At 46.6% G+C, this 27,872-nt stretch overlaps 1 protein-coding gene across 13 annotated transcripts in view; it reads left to right on the top strand.

Annotated features, from left to right (window-relative positions):
- Positions 1-27,872, top strand: part of ablim2 (actin binding LIM protein family, member 2) — a 743,081-nt gene that overhangs the window by 89,927 nt on the left and 625,282 nt on the right. For 10 of the 13 annotated variants that reach the window (XM_070871382.1, XM_070871389.1, XM_070871388.1 and 7 more), the window contains exon 1: positions 19,810-19,868. The exons of 2 other annotated variants lie outside the window; for them this stretch is intronic. In XM_070871382.1, the coding sequence (XP_070727483.1) occupies positions 19,838-19,868 (31 nt within the window). In that variant the 5' untranslated portion in view covers positions 19,810-19,837. Of the gene's footprint in view, positions 1-19,786; positions 19,869-27,872 lie in introns of those variants that run through there. One more of the 13 variants, XM_070871379.1, reaches the window with a different exon arrangement.

The raw sequence follows: 27,872 nt of genomic DNA, 5'->3' as shown, positions 1-27,872 counted from the left end.
GTTGCAGTGCATCTTTTAGAGGATGCATACTGCCGCTGGTGGAGGGAGTGAAGGTTTAAGGTGGCAGATGGGGTGCCAATCAAGCGGGCTGCTTTGTTCTGGATGGTTTCAAGCTTCTTGAGTGTTGGTTGGAGCTGTACTCATCCAGGCAAGTGGAGCATATTCCATCACACTTTTGACATGTGCCTTGTTGATGGTGGAATGACTTTGGGGAGTCAGGAGGAGAGTCACTCACCACAGAATTCCCATCTTCTGACCTTCTCTTATAGCCACAGTATTTATGTGGCTGGTTAAGTTTCTGGTCAGTGGTGACCCCAGAATGTTGATGGTGGGGGATTTGGCAATGGTAATGCCATTGTATATCAATTAGATTCTTGTTGGAAATAGTCATTGCCGAGCACTTGTGTGGCGCGAATGTTACTTGTCACTCATCGGCCAACCTGAATGTCGCCCAGATCTTGCTGCATGCAGGCATGGACTGCTTCATTATCTGAGGAGTTGTGAATGGAACTGAACACTGTGCAATCATCAATGAACATCCCCACTTCTAACTTTATGTTGGAGGGAAGGTCATTGATAAAGCATCTGAAGATGGCTGAGCCTAGGACACTGCCCTGAGGAACCTCTGTAGCGATGTCCTGGGACTGAGTCCTCCAACAACTACCACCATCTTCCTTTGTGCTAGGTATGATTCTAGCCAGTGCAGAATTTTTCCCCTGATTCCACTGACTTCACTTTTATGAGGGCTCCTTGATGTCACACTTGTTCAAATGCTGCCTTGTTGTCAAGGGCAGTCACTCTCACCTCATTCCTGGAATTCAGCTCTTTTGTCCATGTTTAGATTAAGACTGTAATGAGGTCTGGAGCCGAGTGCTCCTGACAGACCCCAAACTAAATATCGGTGAGTAGATTATTGATAACTGTCGACGACCCCTTCCATCACTTTGCTGATGATTTACCACCACCTGGGTAGAAAGAAGTGGAGGAGGAGAAGAAAGAGCAGAATGTAGAGCATGACCACCAGTGTTCCTAGCTGCCAGAGCTCTGAGAGCAACTCCTCCAAGATTGCTTCACCTGAACCATTCTCCCATTCCCAATACACCAGCAGTCCTGCAATCATTATCACTACTGTCCTTAATACCAACATCTGATTGCCTTCTATCAGTCCTGCCTTATGGGTCTTGCCCTCACTTGACTACAAATATTAACACCAACACCAAATACAGAACAAAAAAAATTACTCTCAACAACTCTATTCCATACATGCATAATAGTTACATAGGAACATTGTTATTTCCGGTAGCAGTGGCAAGGCTCTTGGTCATTCAGCCCTTCAAGCTTCTTCTGGAGCATGGCTGATCTGTACCTGAACTCCATTTACCTGCCATTGTTCCATATCCCTTGACACACTTACCTAACAAAAATCTGTTTATCTTAGTCTTAAAAATTACAATTGGCCCAGCAACCACAGCCTTTTGAGAAGCAAGTTCCAGATTTACACCACCCTTTGCGTGAAAAAGTCCTGATTTCACTTTTAAATGGGTTAGCTCTAATTTTAAGATGAAAGAAAGAAAGAAAGACTTGTGTATATATAAAGCGCCTTTCACGACCTCGGATCATCCCAGGCAGCCAATACGTGCACAGCAAGGTCTCACAAACAACAATGTGATAATGACAGGATAATCTGTTTTTAGTGATTTTAGTTGAGCGTTAATTTGTCATCGAGCTACAGTAAGTGGACGATACCTGCGTCTGCGCACATACAAAGCCTGAACTCCAGGACAGTCGATATATTTACTGAGGCGTACGAAAGCATGGCCTTACGCTAAACATCCGCAAGTCAAAGTTCCTCCACCAGCCTGTCCTCGCCGCACAGCACTCCCCCATGCCTCTGCGCCCCCCCCCTACCCCCATCATCAATGTCCAGGGCCACACCGTGGATCATGTGGATCACTTCCCATATCTCGGAAACCTGCTATCAACAAGAGCAGGCATTGATGACGAGATCCAACACCGCCTCCAATGCGCCAGTGCAGCCTTCGGCCGCCTGAGGAAAAGAGTGTTTGAAGATCAGACCCTCAAAACTGCCACCAAGCTCATGGTCTACAGGGCTGTAGTAATATCCATCCTCCTGTATTGCTCATGGACCATGTACAGTAGACACCTCAATTTGCTGGAGAAATACCACCAACGATGTCTCCACAAGATCCTACAAATCCCCTGGGAGGACAGACGCACCAATATCAGCGTCTTCGTCCAGACCAACATCCCCAGCATTGAAGCACTGACCACACTTGATCAGCTTCGCTAGGCAGATGTAGGGGGTGGTGGGTCTATCAGCTTGCCTTCCTGACCAAGAGCGGTTGCGAGTCACTCCCACTCCCTGTTTCTTGAGCTTGGATTTATTAATCAGGGTGTGATAAAATACAGCAGACAACTGTTTTGTACAAAGAAAGCATAGGTTTTATTCAAGAAAGCAAATAAAACAAATACACTCCAATAAAACACTAAAATCTTACAAAAAGGTTCTCAACAATGGGGTTCTTTGGTTGTAGCCGGTTTGCCTTGCCAAACCCTGGACATGGTAGAAGACCTCTGCTGCTGAATAGTCTAGGCACAACTTGTAGAGCGGAAAACTGTTCCACTGATTGGTTTTCTTAAAGTCCTTTTCTCCGATGTTGCGATGTTTCTTCCTGCGTTTTTTCACCATGTTCTCTCGATCTTGTTGTTCCGAAGTGTTTGGTCAGAATAGAGATAGTTCTCTTGGTACGATAGGCCCTTAATTATACTCTGAGAGGCTCCTTAATCTTTGCGCCAAATCTAACGTTTCTTTTGTTTAAGTTTTGCTGCCCAGCTAACTGAAACTTGATTAAGTGTTTTTAATCTGGCGTTGATAGACTTTTCTGAGCTGACGAGCTCTTGTCAATTGTTGAAATTATCCTTTGGTTTCGAGTCGCAATTGTTAAAGTTAGTTTCTGGTGTCGAGTTGTCTGCCTGGGTCCGAGCTTTCTATGCAGGCCGGAAAGATGATTAGCATAATGCATGTGTTGGATGGGTTTTGTGCTTGGATTGAAACTGTTGAAATGTAAATGTCTTCTAGAGGGCAGGCTTTGAGGGTAAACAGTTCCCCAGACAATTTGATTGGCTCCAATATCCAAACTGGCTTTTCAGAGGTTGAACCCACCCCTTTTCTTGCAGCCCTTTTCCCACAGACCCAACATGCACCTTCTAAAAATCCCAAACTTGATTAAAACTCGTAAATTTCTTTCATGGGCATTTTAGGATCCCAAGCTTTCTGCTTAATAGTCCCAAATCGAATTTCCTTTTCAGTGAGTCCAAACACTGGGGGGTTTCCACAAATTTTGGAATCTTACACAGGCCACATTGTTCGCATGCCAGACATGAGACTCCCAAAGCAAGCGTTCTACTCGGAACTCCTTCACGGCAAATGAGCCAAAGGTGGACAGCGTAAATGTTACAAGGACACCCTCAAAGCCTCCCTGATAAAGTGCAACATCCCCACTGATACCTGGGAGTCCCTGGCCAAAGACTGCCTTAAGTGGAGGAATCGCCGAGAGCAAGCAGAAATCAAGTGCAGGCAGCGGAGAGAGCATGCCACAAACCAGTCCCACCCACCCTTTCCCTCAATGACTATCTGTCCCACTTGTGACAGAGTCTGTGGCTCTCGTATTGGACTGTTCAGCCACCAAAAAACTCACTAAGAGTGGAAGCAAGTCTTCCTCGATTCCGAGGGACTGCCTATGATGAATATTGGCCAGGACACCAAGGATAACTCCGCTGCTCTTCTACAAAATAGTACCAGTAGGATCTTTTACGTCTACCTGAGAGGGCAGACAGGGCCTTGGTTTAAGGTTTCATTACTAAGATGGCATCTTCAACAGTGCAGCACTCCCTCAGTACTGCACTGGAGTCCCAGCCTAGATTTTGTGCTCAAGACTCTAAGCCCTCTTGTTCTGGATTTCCCACGCCAGAGGAAATAATTTCTGTGCGTGTACCCTATCAAATCCCTGTTTCTTTTTAAACACAATGATTAGATCACCCATCAACCTTCTAAGCTCCAGGGAATACAAGCTACGGGTTGTGCGTGACCACCTTCTACGAGAAGAAAGGGAATGTCTTAGTGACATCCTTGTAAGCTGTTTTGAGAATGTGGCTGTCATGATGGAATAATGCAGATGTGTGCAACATGTGAGTTGTGGGAAAGTGCGGGTTGCAATCGTGGTGAGAGTAGGAGGTGAATAAGTATGTGAGTAGGAGTTGGAGTGAAGTGTACTGCAGTGATTGTAGGAGAGTGAAGAGAAGTGAGGGAGGGGAGCATTGTGAGTAATGATGCTGCAGCTGGGGCAGGTGTGAGGAGAGAATAATTGAAGTGAGACTTAACTTTATTCACATCATTAAACTTTTTTCGCCATTGAAGCCATACTTTGAAGCCATTCCTGGTATTGATCTACTCAGCTGCTTCATCCCACTTTCTTCTGAGGTGTTGCTTGAAGCACTTTCTGCCTCCCGCTCCCACCTCACCCCAACCCCTAGTGGAATCGGTATGGGTGGAGCTACGGAATACCGAAAGGGAAGAAAATGCTAGTGGGAGTTGTGTACAGACCACCAAACAGTAGTAGTGAGGTTGGGGACAGCATCAAACAAGTAATTAGGGATGCGTGCAATAAACGTACAGCAGTTATCATGGGCGACTTTAATCTACATATTGATTGGGCTAACCAAACTGATAGCAATGCAGTGGAGGAGGATTTCCTGGAGTGTATTAGGGATGGTTTTCTGGACCAATATGTCGAGGAACCAACTAGAGGGCTGGCCATTCTAGACTGGGTGATGTGTAATGAGAAAGGACTAATTAGCAATCTTGTTGTGCGAGGCCCCTTGGGGAAGAGTGACCATAATATGGCAGAATTCTTTATTAAGATGGAGAGTGACACAGTTAATTCAGAGACTAGGGTCCTGAACTTAAGGAAAGGTAACTTCGATGGTATGAGACGTGAATTGGCTAGAACAGACTGGCGAATGATACTTAAAGAGTTGACGGTGGATAGACAATGGCAAACATTTAAAGATCACATGGATGAACTTCAATAATTGTACATCCCTGTCTGGAGTAAAAATAAAACGGGGAAGGTGGCACAACCGTGGCTAACAAGGGAAATGTTAAATCGAAGGAAGAGGCATATAAATTGGCCAGAAAAAGCAGCAAACCTGAGGACTGGGAGAACTTTATAATTCAGCAGAGGAGGACAAAGAATTCAATTAGGAAAGAGAAAATAGAGTATGAGAGGATGCTTGCTGGGAACATAAAAACTGACTGCAAAAGCTTCGATAGATATGTGAAGAGAAAAAGATTAGTGAAGACAAACATTGATCCCTTGCAGCCAGATTCAGGTGAATTTATAATGGGGAACAAAGAAATGGCAGACCAGTTGAACAAATACATTGGTTCTGTCTTTACGAAGGAAGACACAAATAACCTCCTGGAAATACTGGGGGACTGAGGGTTTAGTGAGAAGGAGGAACCGAAGGAAATCCTTTAGGTGGGAAATTGTGTTAGGGAAATTGATGGGATTGAAGTCTGATAAATCCCCAGGGCCTGATAGTCTGCATCCCAGAGTACTTAAGGAAGTGGCCCTAGAAATAGTGGTGCATTGGTGATCATTTTTCAACAGTCTATCGACTCTGGATCAGTTCTTATGGACTGGAGGGTAACTAATGTAACACCACTTTTTAAAAAAGGAGGGAGAGAGAAAACAGGTAATTATACACCGGTTAACCTGACATCAGTAGTGGGGAAAATGTTGGAATCAATTAAAGATGAAATAGCACCGCATTTGGAAAGCAGTGACAGGATCAGTCCAAGTCAGCATGGATTTATGAAAGAAAAATCATGCTTGACAAATCTTCTGGAATTTTTTGAGGATGTAACTAGTAGAATGGACAAGGGAGAACCAGTGGATGTGGTATATTTGGACTTTCAAAAGGCTTTTGACAAGGTCCCACACAAGAGATTATAACGCAAAATTAAAGCACATGATATTAGGGGTAATGTACTGATGTGGATAGAGAACTGGCAGACAGAAAGCAAAGAGTAGGAATAAACGGGTCCTTTTCAGAATGGCAGGCAGTGATCAGTGGGGTGCCGCAGGGTTCAGTGCTGGGACCCCAGCTATTTACAATATACATTAATGGTTTAGATGAAGGAATTGAGTGTAATATCGGCAATTTTGCAGATGACACTAAGCTGGGTGGTGGTGTGGGCTGTGAGGAGGACGCTAAGAGGCTGCAGGGTGACTTGGACAGGTTAGGTGAGTGGACAAATGCATGGCAGATGCAGTATAATATGGATAAATGTGAGGTTAAATACGAAGGCAGAATATTATCTGAATGGCGGCAGATTAGGAAAAGGGGAGGTGCAACGGGACCTGGGTGTCATGGTACATCAGTCATTGAAAGTTGGCATGCAGGTACAGCAGGCGGTGAAGAAGGCAAATGGTTTGTTGGCTTTCATAGCTAGGGGATTTGAGTATAGGAGCAGGGAGATCTTACTGCAATCGTACAGGGCCTTGTTGAGGCCTCACCTGGAATATTGTGTTCAGTTTTGGTCTCCTAATCTGAGGAAGGATGTTCTTGCTATTGAGGGAGTACAGCGAAGGTTCACCAGATTGATTCCCGGGCTGGCAGGACTGACATATGAAGAGAGACTGGATCGACTGGACCTGTATTCACTGGAGTTTAGAAGGATGAGAGGGGATCTCATAGAAACATATAAAATTCTGACGGAACTGGACAGGTTAGATACAGGAAGAATGTTCCCGATATTGGGGAAGTCCAGAATCAGGGGTCACAGTCCAAGGATAAGGGGTAAGCCATTTAGGACCGAGATAAGGAGAAACATCTTCACTCAGAGAGTTGTTAACCTGTGGAACTCCCTTACGCAGAGAGTTGTTGATGCCAGTTCATTGGATATGTTCAAGAGGGAGTTAAATATGGCCCTTACAGCTAAAGGGATCAAGGGCAATGGAGAGAAAGCAGGAAAGGGGTACTGACGTGAACGATCAGCCATGATCTTATTGAATGGTGGTGCAGGCTCAAAGGGCTGAATGGCCTACTCTTGCACCTATTTTCTATGGAACAGGGTCTCCCTTCACCTGTACAGCGGCTGAACCAATGTTGTGTTGTGGTACCTGGGTGTCCTCTCTGGACCTCTTACACCCATTCTTCGCCTTAGAAATATTCTCTGTTGTCTGCAGCCACAGTACACCTCCCCTTGAAAAGGTTCTGACTGCCTTTTTAAATGTCGTAAGAGAGAAACAATTTCCCACCGTACCCCGCTCCCCAACCAATAATCAGCTGAGGTAGTGTTGGCTACATACCTGACACATAATAATGAGCTGTCAGCACCAATTTTATGTGGTCCATGGACCCACATGAACAAGCACGATTGAATCTCTACTGTTTCCTTCTTCCTCCCAGTTCTCTCCCTCCTTTCTTGAAGACTCCAAGGGGCCGAAATTGCCTCCGTTTTTAAGGCCCGTTATCGCCTCGAAGGAGGGCAATTTCCAGCCCCAAATGTTACTTAAGAACATAGGTTTAATGTATGCACCTGTGAGTATGCTCACGGGTTTGTATACTTGTTGCCCCCAATGGAGACCTCTGTACGCGGGCGACTTCCCTCTATTTATTGGGGACTTGGCCTGGAGGGTGGTGCACGGAGCAGTCCCGTGCAATAAATTTTTAAGCCGGTTCACGGGCTCCCAGGCCTACTGCAATTTCTGCGGTCTGGAGGAGTCCGTGTTCCATGTTTTTATGGAATGTGCGAGGTTGCAGCCCCTGTTCCATTTATTTAAAGAGGCTGCTCCTCAAATTCTGGTTGCACTTCAGTCCCACACTCCTGATCGTTGGGCACCCTGTGCGGAGGGGAGCGGGTAGGTCCGAAGGCCTCCTCGTAGGACTGCTCCTGGGCACGGCCAAGGGGGCCATCAGCCGGTCCAGGCAGCGGGCGGTTGAGGGGGTCTCTCTTCAGCGCTTACATCTCAGCCAGGGTATCTCTGGAGATGGAGCACGCTGTGTCCACCGGTATGCTCGCGGCCTTCCGCGAGAGCTGTGCGCCGGAGGGACTGGAGTGCATCATCATCACTGGCAACCAAATTTTAATTTGATTTTAAATGTCTGAAGTTTAATTTGTTTATTGTGCCAGTTTTCATGTCCTCCCCTTCCTTTTAGCCAGGGGGCGCTTGTATAATTTGTGTTTTAGTGCCCTCAAAAAAAACCAAGGGGGCACTTGTTTGAAAGTGTTATGAGTGTCCCTCCCCTTTAATCAGGGGGCACTTGATTTAATTGTCTTCAACTAAAATAGTTGTATACCTGTTGCCCCCAATGGAGTGCTCTCTATGCGGGAGTCCTCCCTCTATTTATTGGGGACTTGGCCTGGAGGGTGTGGCACGGAGCAATCTCGTGCAATAAGTTTTTAAGTCGGTTCACGGGCTCCCAGGCCGCCTGTAATTTCTGCAGTGTAGAAGAGTCCGTGTTCAATGTGTATGTTGTGTGAGTGAGGTTGCTGCCCCTCTTCCAATATTTGACGGGGCTGCTCCTCAAATTCTGGTTGCACTTCAGTCCCACACTCCTGATCTTTGGGCACCCTGTGCAGAGGGGAGTGGGCAGGTCGGAAGGCCTCCTCCTAGGACTGCTCCTGGGCATGGCCAAGGGGGCCATCAGCCGGTCCAGGCAGCGGGCGGTCGAGTGGATCGTTCAGCCCGACTGCCTGCCTTTCTTTTGCGGTTACATCCGAGCCAAGGTGTCGCTGGAGCTGGAGCACGCGGTGTCCAGCGATACGCTCACGGCCTTCTGCGAGAGGTGGGCGCCGGAGGGACTGGAGTGTATCATCGCCCACGACAACCACATTTTAATTTGAACCATGTCTAAAGATTAGTTTGTTTAAGTTTGTTGGTTTTAGTCCCCACCCCCACCCTTTTAGCCAAGGGGCACTGGTATAATTTGTGTTTTGGTGCCATCAAAAAAAAAAGGGGGCACTTGAAAAAGTTTTGGAGTGTGCCCTCCCCCCTCCCCCTCCCCTTTAATCAGGGAGTACTTGATTAATGTTGACAACAAAATAGTTGTAGACCTGTTGCATTGAGGGTGGCTTAGCCAGTCACTTGATGTTTACAAGACTCAATAAAATCCCAGTCAGTTGGGTCTAGGTCATCCATGATGAGGTATTCAGTTGTGAGTCTGGTGGATGAACTGGTTGGGGTAGAAATTGCCCCCCGCCCCGTTTCAATGGTTTTTACCACAGCTGCAGTTCTGGTCGACTCTTGCGCGGCTCTTTGTTTTTTTTTTGTTTTGATCCGGAAGTTGGTCTTAATGGAGGCAGTGACTACACTTGAGGGGCAAAGACGCGGTGGTGGCAGCAACTGAGGGGTGGAAGTAGGGTGCAGAGCCGAGTCACCATCGCGATGATGTCATCACAGCATTACGTCACCATGGCTCTCCCCTGCACTTAAAGAACCTTCGTGATTTTTAAACTTCAGGCCACTGGACCACCAGGGAGGGTTTCAGCCAGGTCAGCCTGTTGGCGGCCCGGCCAAACCCAGGGGCGTATTTGTCGAGCCGACATAGCATCGGCCAACAATAACTAACATGGCGGCAGCAGCACTGCATCCTCCCCTTTAAGTGAAGCCACACCGCTATTGCAGAAGGCCACAGCCTCACTGGACCACTGGGAAAAAGTCTGTTTTGGCACCGGCAGGCGGGCCGAAGTTTTTGGGAGGGGATTGTCGCCGCCGGGGGTTAGATCGGTGGTACGCATGGTGATGACGCGCTTAAGACGGATCAGCAGCAGCGGAGCCATAGATGGGGGATCAGGGCACCGCTGGGAAAACTCAGGAGGGCAATTTTGGGCTAGCAGCAGCCATTCCACGAAAAGTCGGTGGCCACTCCACTCCGCAGTGTGGCCGCCAATTTGCGGTGGTAACAGGCCTTAAGGAGAGGGGAAATTTTGGCCCCATAATGTGTAGTGTGATTGTTAAACCTTTGTTAATAAACCAACTAGTTCTTAATAGCAATGTGTTGCTATGAATTCTTAAGCAAGAACCCATGAAGCAAATATATTACAATAGGAACAGATGTAGGCTATTGAGCCTCTCAAGCCACTTCCACCATTCAATGAGATCATGTCTGATCTGTGACCTAACTCCATATGTCCACCTTTGGTCCATATCCCTTAACTTTTTGTTAACCAAAGGTATTATCAATCTCCAATATAAAATTAACAACTGATCTACAATCTAGAATCTTAGTACAAAAGCAAAATACTGCGGAGGCTGGAATCTGGAATAAAAACAGAAAATGCTGGAAATCTCAGCGGCTCAGGCAGCTTCAGTGGACAGAAAGCAGGGTTAACGTTTCAGGTCGGTGACCCTTCGTCAGAACTCCATTTTAGAATCTTAGTAGCTGTTTCGCGTTTCTCACTTTCCAATACTACGTTGAACTCGATCATGTTATGATCGCTATTGGGTAAATGTTCAAACACTTTTAGGCTATTAACTAAATCTGGCTCATTACTCATTACTAAATCTAATATGGCATGCTCCCTTATTGACTCTTGGACATATTGTTGTCGAAAACTATCCCGGGCACACAAGAAATTCACTACACTTCTGACAGGTGTTAGTCTGCTTAGCCCAATCGAAATGAAAGTTAAAATCCCCCATTAAAACCACTCTTCCTTTACTGCTTGTCTAATCTCTGCATTTATACAATCTAGCACTTCACAGCTATTACCAGGGGGCCTATACATAATTCCCACTATAGTCTTAAACTCTTTCTTATTTTTTAATTCACTACCTGCTTACCTCTCGTTATATCCTCTCATCATTTAAGTGATTTCATCCTTAATCATTAAGGCTACTCTCCACCCCCACCGCCCCCCCCCCCCTGCCATTTTTCCTATCTTTCCTGTAGACCTTATAACCTGGTATATTTAGTTCCTAATCCTGACTGTCTTGCAGCCATGTCTCAGTAATGGCTCCCATGTCATACCCTCCAATTTGAATTTGCGCCTGCAGTATGTTCAATTTGTATAAAGAACGCTTATTTGGACCACACACCCTAGCCTGTCCTTCAGTTCTAATGTTCTTATTTATCTCACCGGGTTTAATCACTTTACATCTTCTAGTTTTCCCTTTACCTGTAATGCCTAAAGCACAATTTCTGACTGATACTCTACTTTCTTCCCCTTTGTTTGTTTTTGAACTACTATTTTAACTACAATTTCCACCTGAGCCCTCTTTCCTCACCTCCCCCGCCACCCCCGGCCCAATTTAATGGTTTAAAGTCCTTGTGATCACCCTATCTATCCTTTCCGCTTGGACCTTGGTCCCAGACCAGTTCAGGTGGAGCCCATCCCAATACTACAGTTCCTTTCTGTCCCAATACTGGTGTCAGTGCCCCATGAAATGGAACCCATCTTTCCCACACCACTCCTTTAGCCATGTGTTCACTTCCCTAATCAGTTTATTCCTTGCCAATTTGCACGTGGCTCAGGTAATAATCCAGAGATTATAACCCTTGAGGTCCTGTTCTTTAATTTAGCTTCCCAAACAGGACCTTTTGCCTACTCTTCCCTTTGTTGCTGGTCCCAACATGGACCACAACGACTGGATCCTGCCCTCCCTCTTCAATATCCTTTCAAGACAGTTTGAGATGTCCCTCACCCTGGCACCAAGTAGGCAACATACCATGTACTGTGTTAAGGTTAAATAGGTCACAGTTCCACAGGCACCAGCTGTCCTTCAATACCTCCTACAAGTGGCAATTCTTGGGGTTGGATTTTCTGCTCTTTTGTGCCTTGTTTTGCGCCCAGGCAGGGAGGTAAGTGATGTTTCTGGGTGTGAAACAGGGCGTCCAGGAGTTAGCGTCCAGCCGGAAGTTTTGCAAATGGTTTTGCGGCAGCGCAAAAACTTATCACCCCGCCCTTCGTTTTCTCTGTCAGTATGACTTAAATCGTCGTGCAAGGCTGCGCTAGCGCCCCGAAAGAAACATTCGGCCCTAACGCCTCATTTAACGCCCGCCCCAGGAAACGCCTGAAAATAACAGGCAGTCCCAGGGTGCAGCAGGCATTACTGGTGGCATAATTAAACGGAGGCTGGAGGATCTTATATTGCAGTTGTCAGTGACTGCTACGATTGCGCACAGAACACTGCGTGAGGCCGCGAGTTGCAAACGGCAATTTAATAACCCATGACACTTTGCTTACAAGGTCAGTGAGAGATTTCAATAGGGGCAATACTAGTTCACCCGCGTATCATGTTGGTTGCTATTGGCAGACGTCTTCAAGCTGGAAGAAGGGTTCTTGGCCATATTGGGCCCCAGATTCAAAGAGGTTGCAGATGTTTGGGGAGGAGGCCTTACCCCCATGGGTTTGCAGGGAACATTGCTCATACCTCCACATCTCTGATGCACAGTGCGTTAGAAGGCTGCACTAATAAAAAGAAGTGCTGACAGAGATATGCCAATTCATACAGGCAGACCTACAGTCTACCAGCAACAACAGGACTGCGCTGCCCGTCGAGGTGAAGATGACTGTGGCGATGGCTTTCTATGCCTCCGGCTCCTTCCAGGCAGCTGCAGGGGACATATGCAGCATCTCTCAGCATGCTGCACATTGCTGCATTCTCCAGGTTTCAAGGGCTCTGTATGCCTGCAGAATGGACTTCATAAAGTTCCCAATGATCTAGGTTTTAGACAATTTACAGGCTTCCCCAAGGTTCAAGGTGCCATTGACTGTACACATGCCACCTCGTAAGCACCATCACATAATGCAGAGGTCTACAGAAACAGAAAGGGATACCACTCCCTAAACGTACAACTGGTCTGCGATCACACAGCGCATCCTTACAGTCAATGTCTGTGGTGTATGTAGCACACAAATCACTGACTCCACACGGTCTGGTGTGAGTCTAACTGCTGTGACCTTCGTCCTTTATTGTTCAGCTCCAGAGTGCCTCCCAGGTGTGGTGGTCACCCTTATATAGTCCTTGTTACAGGCACTACCAGGGTTTCCCACCGCAGCGCCTTCTGTGGTGTGGCATAGTACTTACATTACATTTAAGGTACTGGGATGATACACACATCATTACATAACATCACCTTCCCCCCCCCCCAACCTGGACGCAGGACAACGATACACACATCATTACATAACATCACGCTTGTCCAACGGAAGGCAGGTGGGCATAGACAGTGCGTTAGTATGGTCCATATTATCTGGTACATTAACTGGTAGCGGAACCTTGGTTTCCTTGTTAGCCGTTATCATTAATTGTACTTCATCCATTATTTTACACAAATACATTGGCCATTCAACATAAAAAAGGTAATTCTTATTATAAATTCACTATCTCACATTAACATTGCTCATTTTAGATTCGCTCTGCCTAACAGAAGTCCTTTGTGGGGACCACCTCTTTGTAAGGCCCTTTTAAGACTCCCGGGTGCATTTCTTCTTTAAGGCGCCATCTTTGATGCAGGAGGATTCCACGAGGCTTCTCCTTGGGCGCCGCCATCTTTGATGCTCTGCAGCTCTGACACGATGCCGCCGCCTTCTTCTTCTTCTCTGCCGCTCCGAATGCCCTCCGCCGTCGCAGCCTCCGCTGCCACCTGACCTGTCGCCTCTCCTGCGGCCATCGTGGCCTCTCCAGCGGCCGCACTTGCCGCCTCCCCCGCGGCTGCCATGGCCGCCCGACGCTACCAGCTCCTCGGGGGGGGCCCGCCCAACGACCGCCGGCCCCTGGATCCTTCAGCACCCCGCCCGCAACGCCCCGCCAGCTCACTCCCCCCCCACTAGGCCCCTCTGTGCAGGGCTGCTTGCCTGTGGGGGCTGAGGCTGCAGGGTCTCTGTGTGAGGTCCGGGCCTGGGACTTGCCTGTGGGTGGATTGAGGCTGCAGCTCCAGCTCGGTCGGCGCTGCTCTCTGGGGACCCGGGGCACGGCAGCACCCTGGGGAGCAGCAGCCTGTGGAGTGGTGAAGTCTTCCCAGCTCCCACGGACCGTCCCCATCCACCTCCGGCCGAGGAGTGTCGGCCCATCGCCTGCAATGACCCACAGAGGTAAAGCATGCGTCTCGTCCGCGTGGGATACCTGCACCATCGCTCTGCCGAGAACAGGTATTAGTTCCCTGGTGTAGGTACGCAGTTTCGCCGTGACCGGGACCAGCTTGGGTCGTGCAGCTGGGTTAATCCACAGTTTATCAAAAGTTCTCCGACTCATCAACGACGGACCCGAGCCTGTGTCCACTTCCATACTCACTGGGACTCCGTTGATTCTTACTTCCCTTATCACTGGGGCGAATCGTCGGTGCACGTATACAGTCCAAGCACATCATCTTCTTCTACCTGCTCCTCACTGAACAGTGGATCATCCCCCATCTCCTCAGCCACATGGTGAGTCTGATCTCTTTTACACATACGCTGAAGGTGGCCTTTAACGTGGCAGGTATTGCACGTGTACTCTGCAAACCTGCACCGGTGAGCCCCATGGCTTCCTCCACAACGCCAGCATGGTGCTGCTTGATTGGCCCCCCTCAGCGGACTCTGAGCTCCAGGATCCCGAGGTCCGTGCTCTCTGCCCCGGGCAGAGCCACGTTCTGCAGTTTTGTCCGTGGTGGGCGCTATCCTGTGGACAGTGCCTGTCGGGTTCGAGACTGTGTGGATTATTTGCTTGGTGCTGCAAGTCGAGGTCATATGTGCCCGGCTGATGGCGATGGCCTTTGTCAGAGTGACTGTGGATTCCGTGGCCAGCAGCTTGTGAAGGAGGCCCTCGTGGCCAATCCCCATAATGAAAACATCCCGCAAAGCCTCATCAAGGTGTGCCCCAAAATCACACGGCGCCGCGAGTCTCCTGAGGTCCGCAGCATATTTGGTGACATCCTGGCCCTCAGGTTTGCAGTGATGGTAAAATTTGTATCTGGCCATGAGGATGCTCTCCTTCGGTTTCAACTGGTCACGAATGAGTTCAGTCAGCTCCTCGTATGACTTGTCCCTGGTGCTCCCAGGTGCCAGCAAATTCCTGACGAGACAGTAAACCTCATCTCCACAACTGGAGAGCAATGTCGCCTTACGCTTCTCTCTCATTGCGTATGTATCCTCCGTCAGGTCATTTGCTGTGAAGTAGTACTCGAGCCTTTCCGTAAAGGCCTCCCAATCATTGCCCACGGTAAAATCCTTTAGCGAGCCCAGAGTAGCCATGGTTGCGTGGAGTTCGTCCGCTTCCTCGTTGCCAATGTGGTGTATGTAGCACACAAATCACTGACTCCACACGGTCTGGTGTAAGTCTAACTGCTGTGACCTTCGCCCTTTATTGTTCAGCTCCAGAGTGCCTCCTAGGTGTGGTGGCCACCCTTATATAGTCCTTGTTACAGGCACTACCAGGGTTTCCCACCGCAGCGCCCTCTGTGGTGTGGCATAGTACTTACATTACATTTAAGGTACTGGGACGATACACACATCATTACATAACAATGTCCACTATCCAGGGAGCACACATGATGCTTTCATTTTGCAGGTCAGAGCTGGCTGATCAGGGACAAAGGATATGGCCTGGCCACCTGGCTCATGACCTCCAGAACCCTAACACAGAAGACAAGCAGCGCTATAATGAGAGTGATGTAACCGCCTACAGTATCATCGAACAGACAGTTGGCGTGCTGAAGCTATGCTTCCGTACCTGGACTGCTCTGGAGGCAGCCTCCGAGTTCATTGTCATCTGCTGCATGCTACACAACTTAGCCATCATGAGGAGACAGGCATTGCCAATGGGAATTGCAGGACCATCTCAGGAGGACGAAGAAGAGGAGCCTGGCGAGGAACCCATTGCGCATCCACTACAACCCACAGGGGAGGCAGCGCGGAGATGTGGCCGCAGCAAGAGCCTTATGTCGGCAGCTCATCATTGATTGGTTTGGTTGAAGGGGGAAGATGGGGTTGCAGCTTTGACTCACTACCCTATGCCACCATGCAGGCTATTCTACATTTGATTCTGCAATGAGACACAAGACACCAATGGCAAAGGTCAAACAAACATGTTTATCAAGATCCAACATTAACAATTTCTCCCCCCGCACCCCCTCCAAACAACCCAAAAGTCCCAAACTATATAATCCTTAAATACTATGTAAATTAACACAATACTGCTCCCTGCAGTGAACAAAAAGTGATTTCCCACAAGACTGCTTCCTGCAGGGAACAAAAAGTGACTTAACACACAGGTGCAGACATTACTGGCAATGAAGCGTTGCCAGCCCTTAATGGATCTTTGCTAGACATTTCCTCCCCCTGCCCTTCAACTCCCTCCTATACTTGCTGCTCCTCCTCACTGAGTCCTCAGGGCATACAGCAAGGCTGCTAGAGGGCTGTTGTTTTGGGGGGGGCCAGACAATGCAGATGCCTTCTCAAGACAGCCTGGACCAGCTCTTGGCCTGGAAGACCTGGCTTTGAACTGGGCCGCCTCATCATCGGCGTCACAGGTGGCTGGGGTGTCAACCGTATATGGAGCATGGTTGGCGAGTGAGTGGTGGATCTGGAATGCTGTCATCCTAAGGAATGACACCTCCATGCATGGTATGTTCCCTACCTGACTCTGCGACAGGGCTGGGCCTTAGCAACTGGAGCACGATGTCTCCCCACACCTTGCTGGCCTGCTTTGGCACCGTCACTTCCCCATTAGACAGTGGGGAATGTAAATAGTATGGAGGCAGACATGGACTGCATCACTTGCTCAAGCTGCAGCAAAGCTTGTGCCTGTGATGTGCCCGAGTTTGCGGCATAAATGGCACACGCCACAAACTCTGGAACTCTACTGTCACTGCTGGAGGCCACCAGCCTCCGTGTGTGGGCAACAATGGCCTCGCTGGACTCACAACTCGCAACGACAATCTGCGACACTGCCTCCGCAACACTCATTGAGCTTATCGATGCTTGCTGGGATCCATCCTAATGCATCCATCAGCTCACGGTGCATTCCTGTGGTTTCCCTGTCCATTTCCATCAGGTCCAGTTCCACGTCTGCCTGTCTTTGAACAGAGCAACTTTGCCGACTCACCCTCCGGACAGCTGGCCTGCGAGATTCCACCCCGGCACTGTACGCCACTGGGACCAGGAGCCTCCAACTCCTCATAACCCTGAGAAGTCAGCGTTTTGCGCAAATGAACTTAGTCCCGATGGGGCAATTAGTGGGCTGTGATGTTCCGCAGGAGCAATCTCCTTCCCTCCCTCGTGGTCTCCACCATGTCCTGATGTGGTGGCCTCCCTCGAGGGATTCGGCGCCTCTGGTTGGTCATCTGGAAGTAGAAAACAACAGAGGAGTGGTTAGCAGCAGGGGAGGGGACAGGGTGACATGAGGAAGGTGGCATTGCACGTGTTCATTTGAAGCGCTACCGCAACTCCATAATATCTCTCAATGCAGCATCTTGAATCATGAGCTCTATTTACATACTGTCACTACCCGAAGGGGGCTCAGCATCGCCCCCGGCAACTGCCCGAGCTGGGACTCCGATTAGGGCCGAGACCCTCTCCTCCACATCCATGAACGGGATTGGTTCTTATCCCATTTATGGAAGTGTTTGGACAGCAAAGAGAAAAATAGGAAGGGTTCATGTTATGTATTTAACCCTTTATAACTTGCATTACACCTGACCACCAGAGGGCCCACCTGTTGGAGTCCCAAGGGATTCGAGCATCCCTAGGGAGCACAGTATATAAGCAGGCCACCCACGAGGTACCTGCACTCTGGAACCTTAATAAAGGAGCTAAGGTCACACTTGCTCGTTACACACAGTACTCAGTCTCACTATTTATTATGAGTATAGCAGTTCAGACAGGGTTTCTCTGCTGTTGTGGCACATATGCCTGTCAGAGTACAATAGGTGATACTGTGTGAATGTTATTGCTACTTCCATTCAATCTGTTTGGATGTTGCATGTGCTTCGTCAGTATTTGTTCGCAGGTTTGAGGCATCTAACATGGGGGCTGAAAGTGATCTTTCAGAAAGACATAGCAGTTGGAGTGTATTGCGAGGGACGATGTGAATGATAGAGTTAATGTGCATGGATCATTAAAAGCCAATGGGTGCTGAAGTAAGCATTCACCTTTTTTATACATTGTGATAGCTATCCCACAGAGTGTTGAGAGGGACCATATGCATGACAAACTTCACATAGTATGTGAAATTAATGTTAGAAGTTATGGAGTTATACATAGATGCAAATGGTACTCACCCTGACGACCCTCATAAGGTCGTTGACCTTTTTGCGGCAATGTGTGCCAGTCCTGGGCACAGTACACCTCCTGTGCGCTATTTCCCTCCATATTCTCTTAAACACAGGAGGCAATGGTCTGGCTCCCCCAGCAAGATGGAGTGAGATCCACTGTCTCTCCACTGTATGAACTAAGGCCTCACTTGCCTCATGGCTGAAGCGCCTGGCACGCTGCCTTCCCTCCTGATCCTCCATCTCAGTAGAAGTAGCTGAAGTGGGTTGGTTTTTATGTGCATGCGCGCAGGAAGGTGCCGCGTCCTGCATTAGTGTTTGCGATCGAAAAAGAAAAAAAAAAATTCAATGCGCATGCACAAAATGGCCACCTCCTTTAATGCTGAAAGTTTTGGCTCATGCCAACACTCCTCCAGATGACTCTTTTGCCGAAATTTCCAGAAAAAAATGCAAACTACTTTCAGGCACAAAATTCTACACTCCGCCGCGATTAATGCCCCGAAATCTAAAAAACTGAAAATCCAGCCTGAATAGTAAATGGCAGAAAGCTATTTCCCATGGAAGTCATTGTAGCTGTGCCTAATTGTATTCTCAATTTGCAACCATGTAATACATTTGCCACCATTTTCACTTGATAGCGACAAACAGGAAACTCTGCTGCTTTCCCCCTTCCTAGTCCAAGAATGCTGAGGGGAGTTGTTTTGCTTCAAATGGCTTCCCAGCTTTGGTCAGAAAATGCAGCAGGGACCAGTAATCAAAGTTGACAGCCTCTAGTCTGATTAGTTTAGTATCGCACCAGATGGTGCCCTTCCTATAGGGGGAGTTCTTAGAATCCAGTGTTTAAAAAATATTACGGGCACAAGTATGCATAAATAGTTGAGGGGAATATCAAGGGGAACACCAGAATTTGGAATAGGAGAGGGGCATCATGACCTATGCCAATATTTTTGGGAGGACAGATATTCCTCATTTCCCAAGTGGTCGCACAGTTTATATTCTACTAATCCATGGAGCTTTGTGCAGACTCATCAATATGCTGCACAAATCAAGTGGCTTGGAATAACTAGAATTGTACACAAGAATGTTGATCAAAGAAATTAATGTCCAGCCAACTAGAGCGGGATCTCCTCTGCCTAGAATGCTTCTTTGTCCTGTATGATGACACTGAATACATTCCCTGTGTCCGTCATTAATATGTCTTGCAGCCTGTATCTGCTTTGGGCTGAAAATGTGGTCTTCAGTCAGATGCCCTGAAGATGCTCATATTCATCGAGGAGCAGGATGGGGGAGGAAGTTCTATTAATATTAACAGCCTGCAATAACACAGCCTGTTTTGTCTCGGGGAGCTTCTGCAGTCATATGATCTCCGACTGCCATTCTTGAACTATCTGGAGGAATATCCAGTAACAGAGTTTCACTTCTCAGCTGCAGCAAAGCCCATGCTGTAAATGAGTGGGCACCGAAGTACGGGCCGTATGTCTAGATGGATCGGAGGCCCATTTAATGGAACTGTATATCTGTAGCTGACGTGACTGAATTGAAGTCAACTGCTGCTATGCCTGAAGAAACCGGTAGAATATTGCATAGTAAATATATCTATATCATACAATGATACCATAGGATTTTCATGTTCGAGGAAAAGGTTGTTTTGCTGAATAACTTATGTGTATCTAAGTGTGTTTTATTGCTTTCGCTGCGTCCTGTTTTTGTCTTTGTTTGACTAATACAGGAACAGCAGTATTGTGATCAAAATGGTTGTAAAAATGATTTATGGGGCTGGCTTTTTTAAGTTTTGGAGAGGGCTGGACATTTGAATGATACTGGTATTATATATTAGATAAGTAATTGAATGGCGTGTGTTGCAAGGCCATAATACATAGTGGTTCAGATGTAAACCACAAGCTATATCCTTGAAACACATTACAGCTTATGATGTCATTTACAGCATATAGTCAGAGTTTGTGGAACCAACATTATTTTGCTTCCCATAAAAATTTTTTTTACTGGTGTGGGCATCATGGGGGTTGGGTGCTTGGTGGGCGGAGATAGTGATGGATGTCAGCTATCTCCCATGAGATCATGAGATTTGTACAGAACTGTTGTGTAGTACATATTTTAAATGGCTGTATATTATAAGGGAAGTACATTGTACATCCAATATAATAAATTAATTCTGGAAATGAAATCAAATTTGATACAACTTCATGTGATTATTGTATATTTCTAGGCTAGGTAGATCGGTCACTGAATTTTTTAGCTGATACATTTTATTAAAGCTTTGTAGCTATTTCAAATGAGTCTGAAAATTATGCTCAACAATATTGTAGTAAGAACACTTAAAGTAGGTAAAGGAAATTGATAAGAACGTGTTGTGTTCCTACAATAATATTGTTCAGTGTGTTTTCCAGGCTGTTATATTTTATTGGATTGAGGGCAACAACTTATCATCATAGGTAGTCCCTCAATGCGAGGATGACTTGCTTCCACGCCAAAAAAGGAATGAGTTGACAGTGTTTCAATGAAGGGCCTAATATTCCAGATCCCGAACTACATCTTGGAGGGTGGAAGATGCTTGTGCTTGGATTTTTTTTTAACGTGTGGTGGCCATTGCACACCAGCCACCACGCGGGCTTGACAGAGCTAGGTCTTGGTCCAGTGGCAAGGATTACCCCAGACAACGAGACCAGCTCTGGTGTACGGACCGAGCGCGCACACGTATAGCAGTGTGGGCTGGCCCGTGCTGCCCGGGCCCTCGCCTCTTCTGGGCCCCAGACTCACTCCTCTCCTGGGCCCCGGTCACTTCCTGCTGCAAACTCTGCCGCTTCTTCATCTCTCCTGCTGTGACTGCCCACACCGCAGTCAGCGACCTGACTTCGCAGCTGTTGCCCTCCTCCAGTGGTACGCTGCCGCACACTGCTCCCTCTGATGGCCCCGGTCTGCTGATGGTCTTCCAGGCCACGACCGCGCCGATTTCCGGGCCGGGCTGGGCTGGGCCGGGCTGGGCTGGGCCGCCCATACTGCTCCCTCTAATACAGCCTTTCAATCACAGTAAGTCCTCTTCAATTATATGCAGGCTTAGATTTTGTTCTATTGAGCTAACATAAAATTTTGTACAATTCTCCTTATAGATTGCTTCTGAAAACCTTGAAACCTGATATGTCCCATTTTACTTGTTTTCTATGTAGTTTGGGGCTTGTTTAAGACATTAAGGGGCCGAAATTTCCCCTCTGTGAAAGGCCCATTAGCGCCTGTGGGAGGCGCTAATGGGGTGCAGATGCATTAACGCATGGGCGCGGAGGCCAGAGCACCCACCCCCGAAATTGCCCCCAGGGCTTGGAGCAGAAAATAGTTTGCGGCACACGCACGCTGATGGCGTCATTTCCCGCCGCGCCGCGAAACTATCATATAATTCAAATTATGCACCGCAAACCGGGCGCGGGGCAATTTTTCCCCCTAGGTATGTCATTGTTTCATAGACTGAGACTTCTAAATGCTACATTCCTTGACATATTGTCCTGCGGAGAAAAGTAAAAGTGGAAGGCAGAGAAACCCAAGGTGAAAATCAAAAAGGGCCACATGACAGTAAAATTCTAAAGGGGCAAAGTGTGTTAAAAAGACAAGCCTGAAGGCTCTGTGCCTCAGTGCGAGGAGTATTCGTAATAAGGTGGACGAATTAACTGCACAGGCAGCAATTAATGAATATGATATAATTGGCATCACGGAGACATGGCTCCAGGGTGTCCAAGGCTGGAAACTCAACATCCAGGGGTATTCAACATTCAGGAAGGATAGAAAGAAAGGAAAAGGAGATGGGGTAGCATTGCTGGGTAAAGAGGAAATTAACCCAATAGTAAGGAAGGACATTAGCTTGGATGATGTGGAATCTGTATGGGTGGAGCTGCGGAATACCAAAAGGCAGAAAACGAAAACGCTAGTGGGAGTTGTGTACAGACCACCAAACAGTAGTAGTGAGGTTGGGGACAGCATCAAACAAGAAATTAGGGATGCGTGCAATAAAGGTACAGCAGTTATCATGGGCGACTTTAATATACATATAGATTGGACTGGTAGCAATACGGTGGAGGAGGATTTCCTGGAGTGTATTCGGAATGATTTTCTAGACCACTATGTTGAGGATCCAACTAGAGGGCTGGCCATCCTAGACTGGGTGATGTGTAATGAGAAAAGACTAATTAGCAATCTTGTTGTGCAAGGCCCCTTGGGGAAGAGTGACCATAATATGGTACAATTCTTTATTAAGATGGAGAGTGACACAGTTAATTCAGAGACTAGGGTCCCTGAACTTAAGGAAAGGTAACTTTGATGGTATGAGACATGAATTGGCTAGAATAGACTGGCAAATGATAATTAGAGGGTTGACGGTGGATTGGCAATGGCAAACATTTAAAGATCACATGGATGAACTTCAACAATTGTACATCCCTGTCTGGAGTAAAAATAAAACGGGGAAGGTGGCTCAACCGTGGCTAACAAGGGAAATTAAGGATAGTGTTAAATCCAAGGAAGAGGCATATAAATTAGCCAGAAAAAGCAGCAAACCTGAGGACTGGGAGAATTTTGTAATACAGCAGAGGAGGACAAAGGGTTTAATTAGGAGGGGGAAAATAGAGTATGAGAGGAAGCTTGCTGGGAACATAAAAACTGACTGCAAAAGCTTCTTTAGATATGTGAAGAGAAAAAGATTAGTGAAAACAAACGTAGGTCCCTTGCAGTCAGATTCAGGTGAATTTTTAATGGGGAACAAAGAAATGGCAGACCAGTTGAACAAATACTTTGGTTCTGTCTTCACAAAGGAAGACACAAATAACCTTCCGGAAATATTAGGGGACCTAGTGAGAAGGAGGAACTGAAGGAAATCCTTACTAGGTGGGAAATTGTGTTAGGGAAATTGATGGGATTGAAGGCCGATAAATCACTGGGGCCCGATAGTCTGCATCTCAGAGTATTTAAGGAAGTGGCCCTAGAAATAGTGGATGCATTGGTGATCATTTTCCAACAGTCTATCAACTCTGGATCAGTTCCTATGGACTGGAGGGGAGCTAATGTAACACCACTTTTTTTTAAAAAAGGAGGGAGAGAGAAAATTGGTAATTATAGACCGGTTAGCCTGACATCAGTAGTGGGGAATCAATTATTAAAGATGAAATAGCAGCACATTTGCAAAACAGTGACAGGATCGGTCCAAGTCAGCATGGATTTATGAAAGGGAAATCATGTTTGACAAACCTTCTGGAATTTCTTGAGGATGTAACTAGTAGTGGGAAACAAGGGAAAACCAGTGGAATTGGTGTATTTGGACTTTCAAAAGGCTTTTGACAAGGTCCCACCCAAGAGATTGGTGTACAAAATCAAAGCACATGGTATTGGGGGTAATGTACTGATGTGGATAGAGAACTGTTTGGCAGACAGGAAGCAGAGAGTCGGGATCAACGGGTCCTTTACAGAATGGCAGACAATGACCAATGGGGTGCCGCAGGGCTCAGTGCTGGGACTCCAGATATTTACAATATACATTAATGATTTAGATGAAGGAATTGAATGTAATATCTCAAAGTTTGCAGATGACACTAAGCTGGGTGGCGGTGTGAGCTGTGAGGAGGATGCTAAGAGGCTGCAGGGTGACTTGGACAGGTTAGGTGAGTGGGCAAATGCATGGCAGATGCAGTATAATGTGGATAAGTGTGAGGTTATCCACTTTGGTGGCAAAAACACGAAAGCAGAATATTATCTGAATGGTGACAGATTAGGAAAAGGGGAGGTGCAACGAGATCTGGGTGTCATGGTAGATCAGTCATTGAAGTTTGACATGCAGGTACAGCAGACGGTGAAGAAGGCAAATGGTATGTTGGCCTTCATAGCTAGGGGATATGGGTATAGGAGCAGGGAGGTCTTATTGCAGTTGTACAGGGCATTGGTGAGGCCTCATCTGGAATATTGTGTTCAGTTTTGGTCTCCTAATCTGAAAAAGGAAGCAAGTGCAGCAAAGGTTCACCAGACTGATTCCCGGGATGGCAGGACTGACATATGAGGAGCGACTGGATTGGCTGGGCCTGTATTCACTGGAGTTTAGAAGGATGAGAGGGGATCTCATAGAAACATATAAAATTCTGATGAGACTGGACAGGTTAGATGCAGGAAGAATGTTCCCGATGTTGGGGAAGTCCAGAACCAGGGGACACAGTCTAAGGATAAGTGGTAAGCCATCTAGGACTGAGATGAGAAGAAACTTCTTCACTCCGAGAGTTGTTAACCTGTGGAATTCCCTACCGCAGAGAGTTGTTGATGACAGTTCATTGGATATATTCAAGAGGGAGTTTGATATGGCCCTTACGGCTAAAGGGATCAAGGGGTATGGAGAGAAAACAGGAAAGGGGTACTGAGGTGAATGATCAGCCATGATATTGAATGGTGGTGTAGGCTTGAAGGGCCTAATGGCCTACTCCTGCACCTATTTTCTATGTTTCTAAGACCTTCCCATATGGTCTTGCATCGATTTTATGGGAAAACACAAGTATATCCTCTGAGTTCTTTGCCCAGTATCAGTGCTGTTAGCAAATAGTGCTGTGTTTTTTCTAATTTAAGGATCCGGATCCTTGGCACACTAAATGTTAAAAGGATTGAATCAATGGTCAGGAAGTGAATATCCTTCTCTCGTAAAGTAATACTCTATATTCTGGGGATGAAAGTAATCTTGTAGACATGTTAAAGGGCATGTTGATTTGACCCATAAAGCAGAACGAGTCTCTTTTTTTTCATGATGTTACAGCTTGTGGCAGCCTTTGGCCGTAGGTCTTTTTAAGCTAGAATTGGTGTCATGCACATTTTGTACCTGGTCATGTTTCAAACCACCCATTCATAGTCAATGGGCAGAAAACTAATCCCACATCTGTATGGCACAAACTTCTATTATTGTGGGCAGTGCAATGGAAGAGGGAGGAAATATTGTAAACACTCACGGTAATACTTATCAGAGTCTTAGTCCGTGCATTTCTTGATATCTATCTTAATTAGTCTGGGTCCTCATCACTTCAGTTTTTTCCTGTCTCTGTCATTTTTAGTGACAGACTTTGTAATGGGATCAACACCAGTGTGGCTCATTGCTTTGAAAATGTAGTAACCAAACTCAAAAATAACTAAAATTGGCATGGCAATGCAAGCTGTTAAATATAAATTGAGACATTCTAGCAAAACTCCTAGTTTCATAACTAATAACTAGTGGTAATTCTCTCATGGCTTTGTTCACAGACAAATGTCTAGAAATTAGTGGTGGGATGAAGCATTGAACTAGCTTTTGGTTTTAATCCCTTGCATTAGAAGAATACAAGTTTTTTTTAAAAAACTCAACACAGGAAAGAAATGCATTTTGCCACGGTGTGATGTATGGTGCTGATTTGCTCAAGCACACAGGCTGCAATGTGAATCTCTCTTTCCAGGCCCAGATTTTGCAAATTCAGGTAGCAAATAGAATGACATACTCATCCTTCAGTAAATCATGTCTTATACAAATAGAACATGCATCATGAGGCTAGTTTGGTTTGGAGAGATTTCCTGAGCTAGAATCAGTTGGTGGAAAATCTAGCCCCCCTGTGTCAAGCCCCTTCTAAGATTTCTGTCTCACTCCTGTTCATGTTGTATAAATTGCTGCTTGTATTTGTCCCACACTTCAGTTTGGAGATCCCTAGCAACCATTCAGTGGGCTATTTCTTTAATGGTAGGACTGTACAGGATAAGCTTTTATTAACGCTTAGGATGGTTCAGCACAAAATGGTTATGAGTGTCCTTTTTTTGTCATGCATACTCAGGGCAGGTACTTGGCAGTGAAAGCTGCCCAATAGCTTACCTTCTTATTCCTGACCTGTATCCAGGCCAACTGGGTCTGGCACACACCACTTACTGGGAATTACTTTCACCTTCACCGCCTGGGTGATGATCTGAAATCAATGGGTCGAAAACTGCCGGGTTCTATATCAGCCCAGTGATCCGTTCCTCCAGATTACTGCTCTGGTGAACCCCTATAACTTTTCAGATTTAATATTTTGCTTTGTGAAATCAGTTCTCTATTTAGGACAGAACCTGCCTCTGCTGGGACTCGTTTCATTCTTAATACCTGTTTAAATTCTGGTCGGGGTGGGGGCGAGGGCAGGTGTGGGAGAGAATTCTGTTGAGGCCTTTGGAAAGACCTAGACCTTGCCTAGACATAGAAATAAAAGAACATGAAAACAATTGTCCTGCTTTAATTCATGCATTCCTGCAAACCAATCCATGCAACTGTAGTTAAAATCTCCGGGGCCTCATGATGCAGAGGTCCAGATAGTTTACCATCCTCCTCGACCCCACATGCACAACTTGCATCCCTTATAAAAAATCAGCACTTTTACTTCGATGCATTTACTTTTCCCCTTAGTGAAATATATTTATTCTATAAATTCTGATCTCATATTAGAAGATTTCCCACTGCTGACCTGACATTAATTTATTTGCAGAGTACTATTGCTCATCAGGGATAACATTTTGCCGGTCAGGCAGACTGCAGCTGCACATTCCCTTTCCAACTAACATGGTGCAGTGAAAGATGCGATAAGCTACTGTTGCCTTCGGCACTGCAGCTTATTTGGATGATAGTGGGAATTGCTTCTTTAATTATTAATTAAAAATATATTTACAATATCTAAATTGTAATTAAATTTAAATAAACTAATGTAGAATTATATTACTCTAAATTGAGCAATATATTAATTTGATGCAGTGTTGCGTGTAAACCCTTTATTTTACAATTATTTATTGCTTTTGCTCAGTGAATATATTGTACTGGAAATATGGAATGCTACAGTGTTCATACAGCATGTATAAGTCGGACAAAAATGCTTCGGGGCCGAATTTGCCCCGTGCTGGGTTTGCAGTGCATAATTTGAACCGGCGTGAATTTAGGATCTTTGTGGTTTAAAAAAGTTGTTATTGTGTTAACGGCACTCTCGGAGTGCTACGCTCAGCACCGCGCTCAGCACTATCGCCGACCTCGCGTCCCACGGAGCAATTTCCCACGAAGAGCAGAAATGAGTCGGCGTGCGGTGATAAGGGGTTGGTGCGCATGGCGATTACGTCATCGCCGTGCATGCGCTGCAGCGGTGCGCTAATCGCGGAGCGCGGCGCAAACCACATTTTACTGGTGGAGCCCTGGGAGCAAATCCACTCATTGATGTGGCTGTCGAGCCCGCGCGCTAACTCATTAAAGTTCCATTATCGCTGGCTGGCGGCGCTATCTGGCACTGCAAGTGCAAAGGGGCAATTTCGGCCCCTTCAATTTTTATAGTCCTAATTTAAATTTAATTTACATGTTCACAAGATGAATTCCATCACTATCAAACTTCTCATTTCTTGCTATCTTTCTTTGTAAGAACTATAGGGGTGGACAGCCACCTAATTCTGGGCGAAGCATGCACAAGGGCATGATCCGACTGGGTTAGTGCAAAAATGACAATTGGGGTCCATTTTAAATGAGTCCACCACCTGACTCTGGAAGCTACACCGGTGACCCAGCGGTAGACTCCAGTAAATATTATTGTGGCTAC

This window comes from Pristiophorus japonicus, chromosome 2 (genome assembly GCF_044704955.1).
Source record: "Pristiophorus japonicus isolate sPriJap1 chromosome 2, sPriJap1.hap1, whole genome shotgun sequence".
Lineage (NCBI taxonomy): Eukaryota > Metazoa > Chordata > Chondrichthyes > Pristiophoridae > Pristiophorus > Pristiophorus japonicus.
Note: the sequence above shows the minus strand (reverse complement) of the source record. Positions and strands in the feature narration are given on the sequence as shown.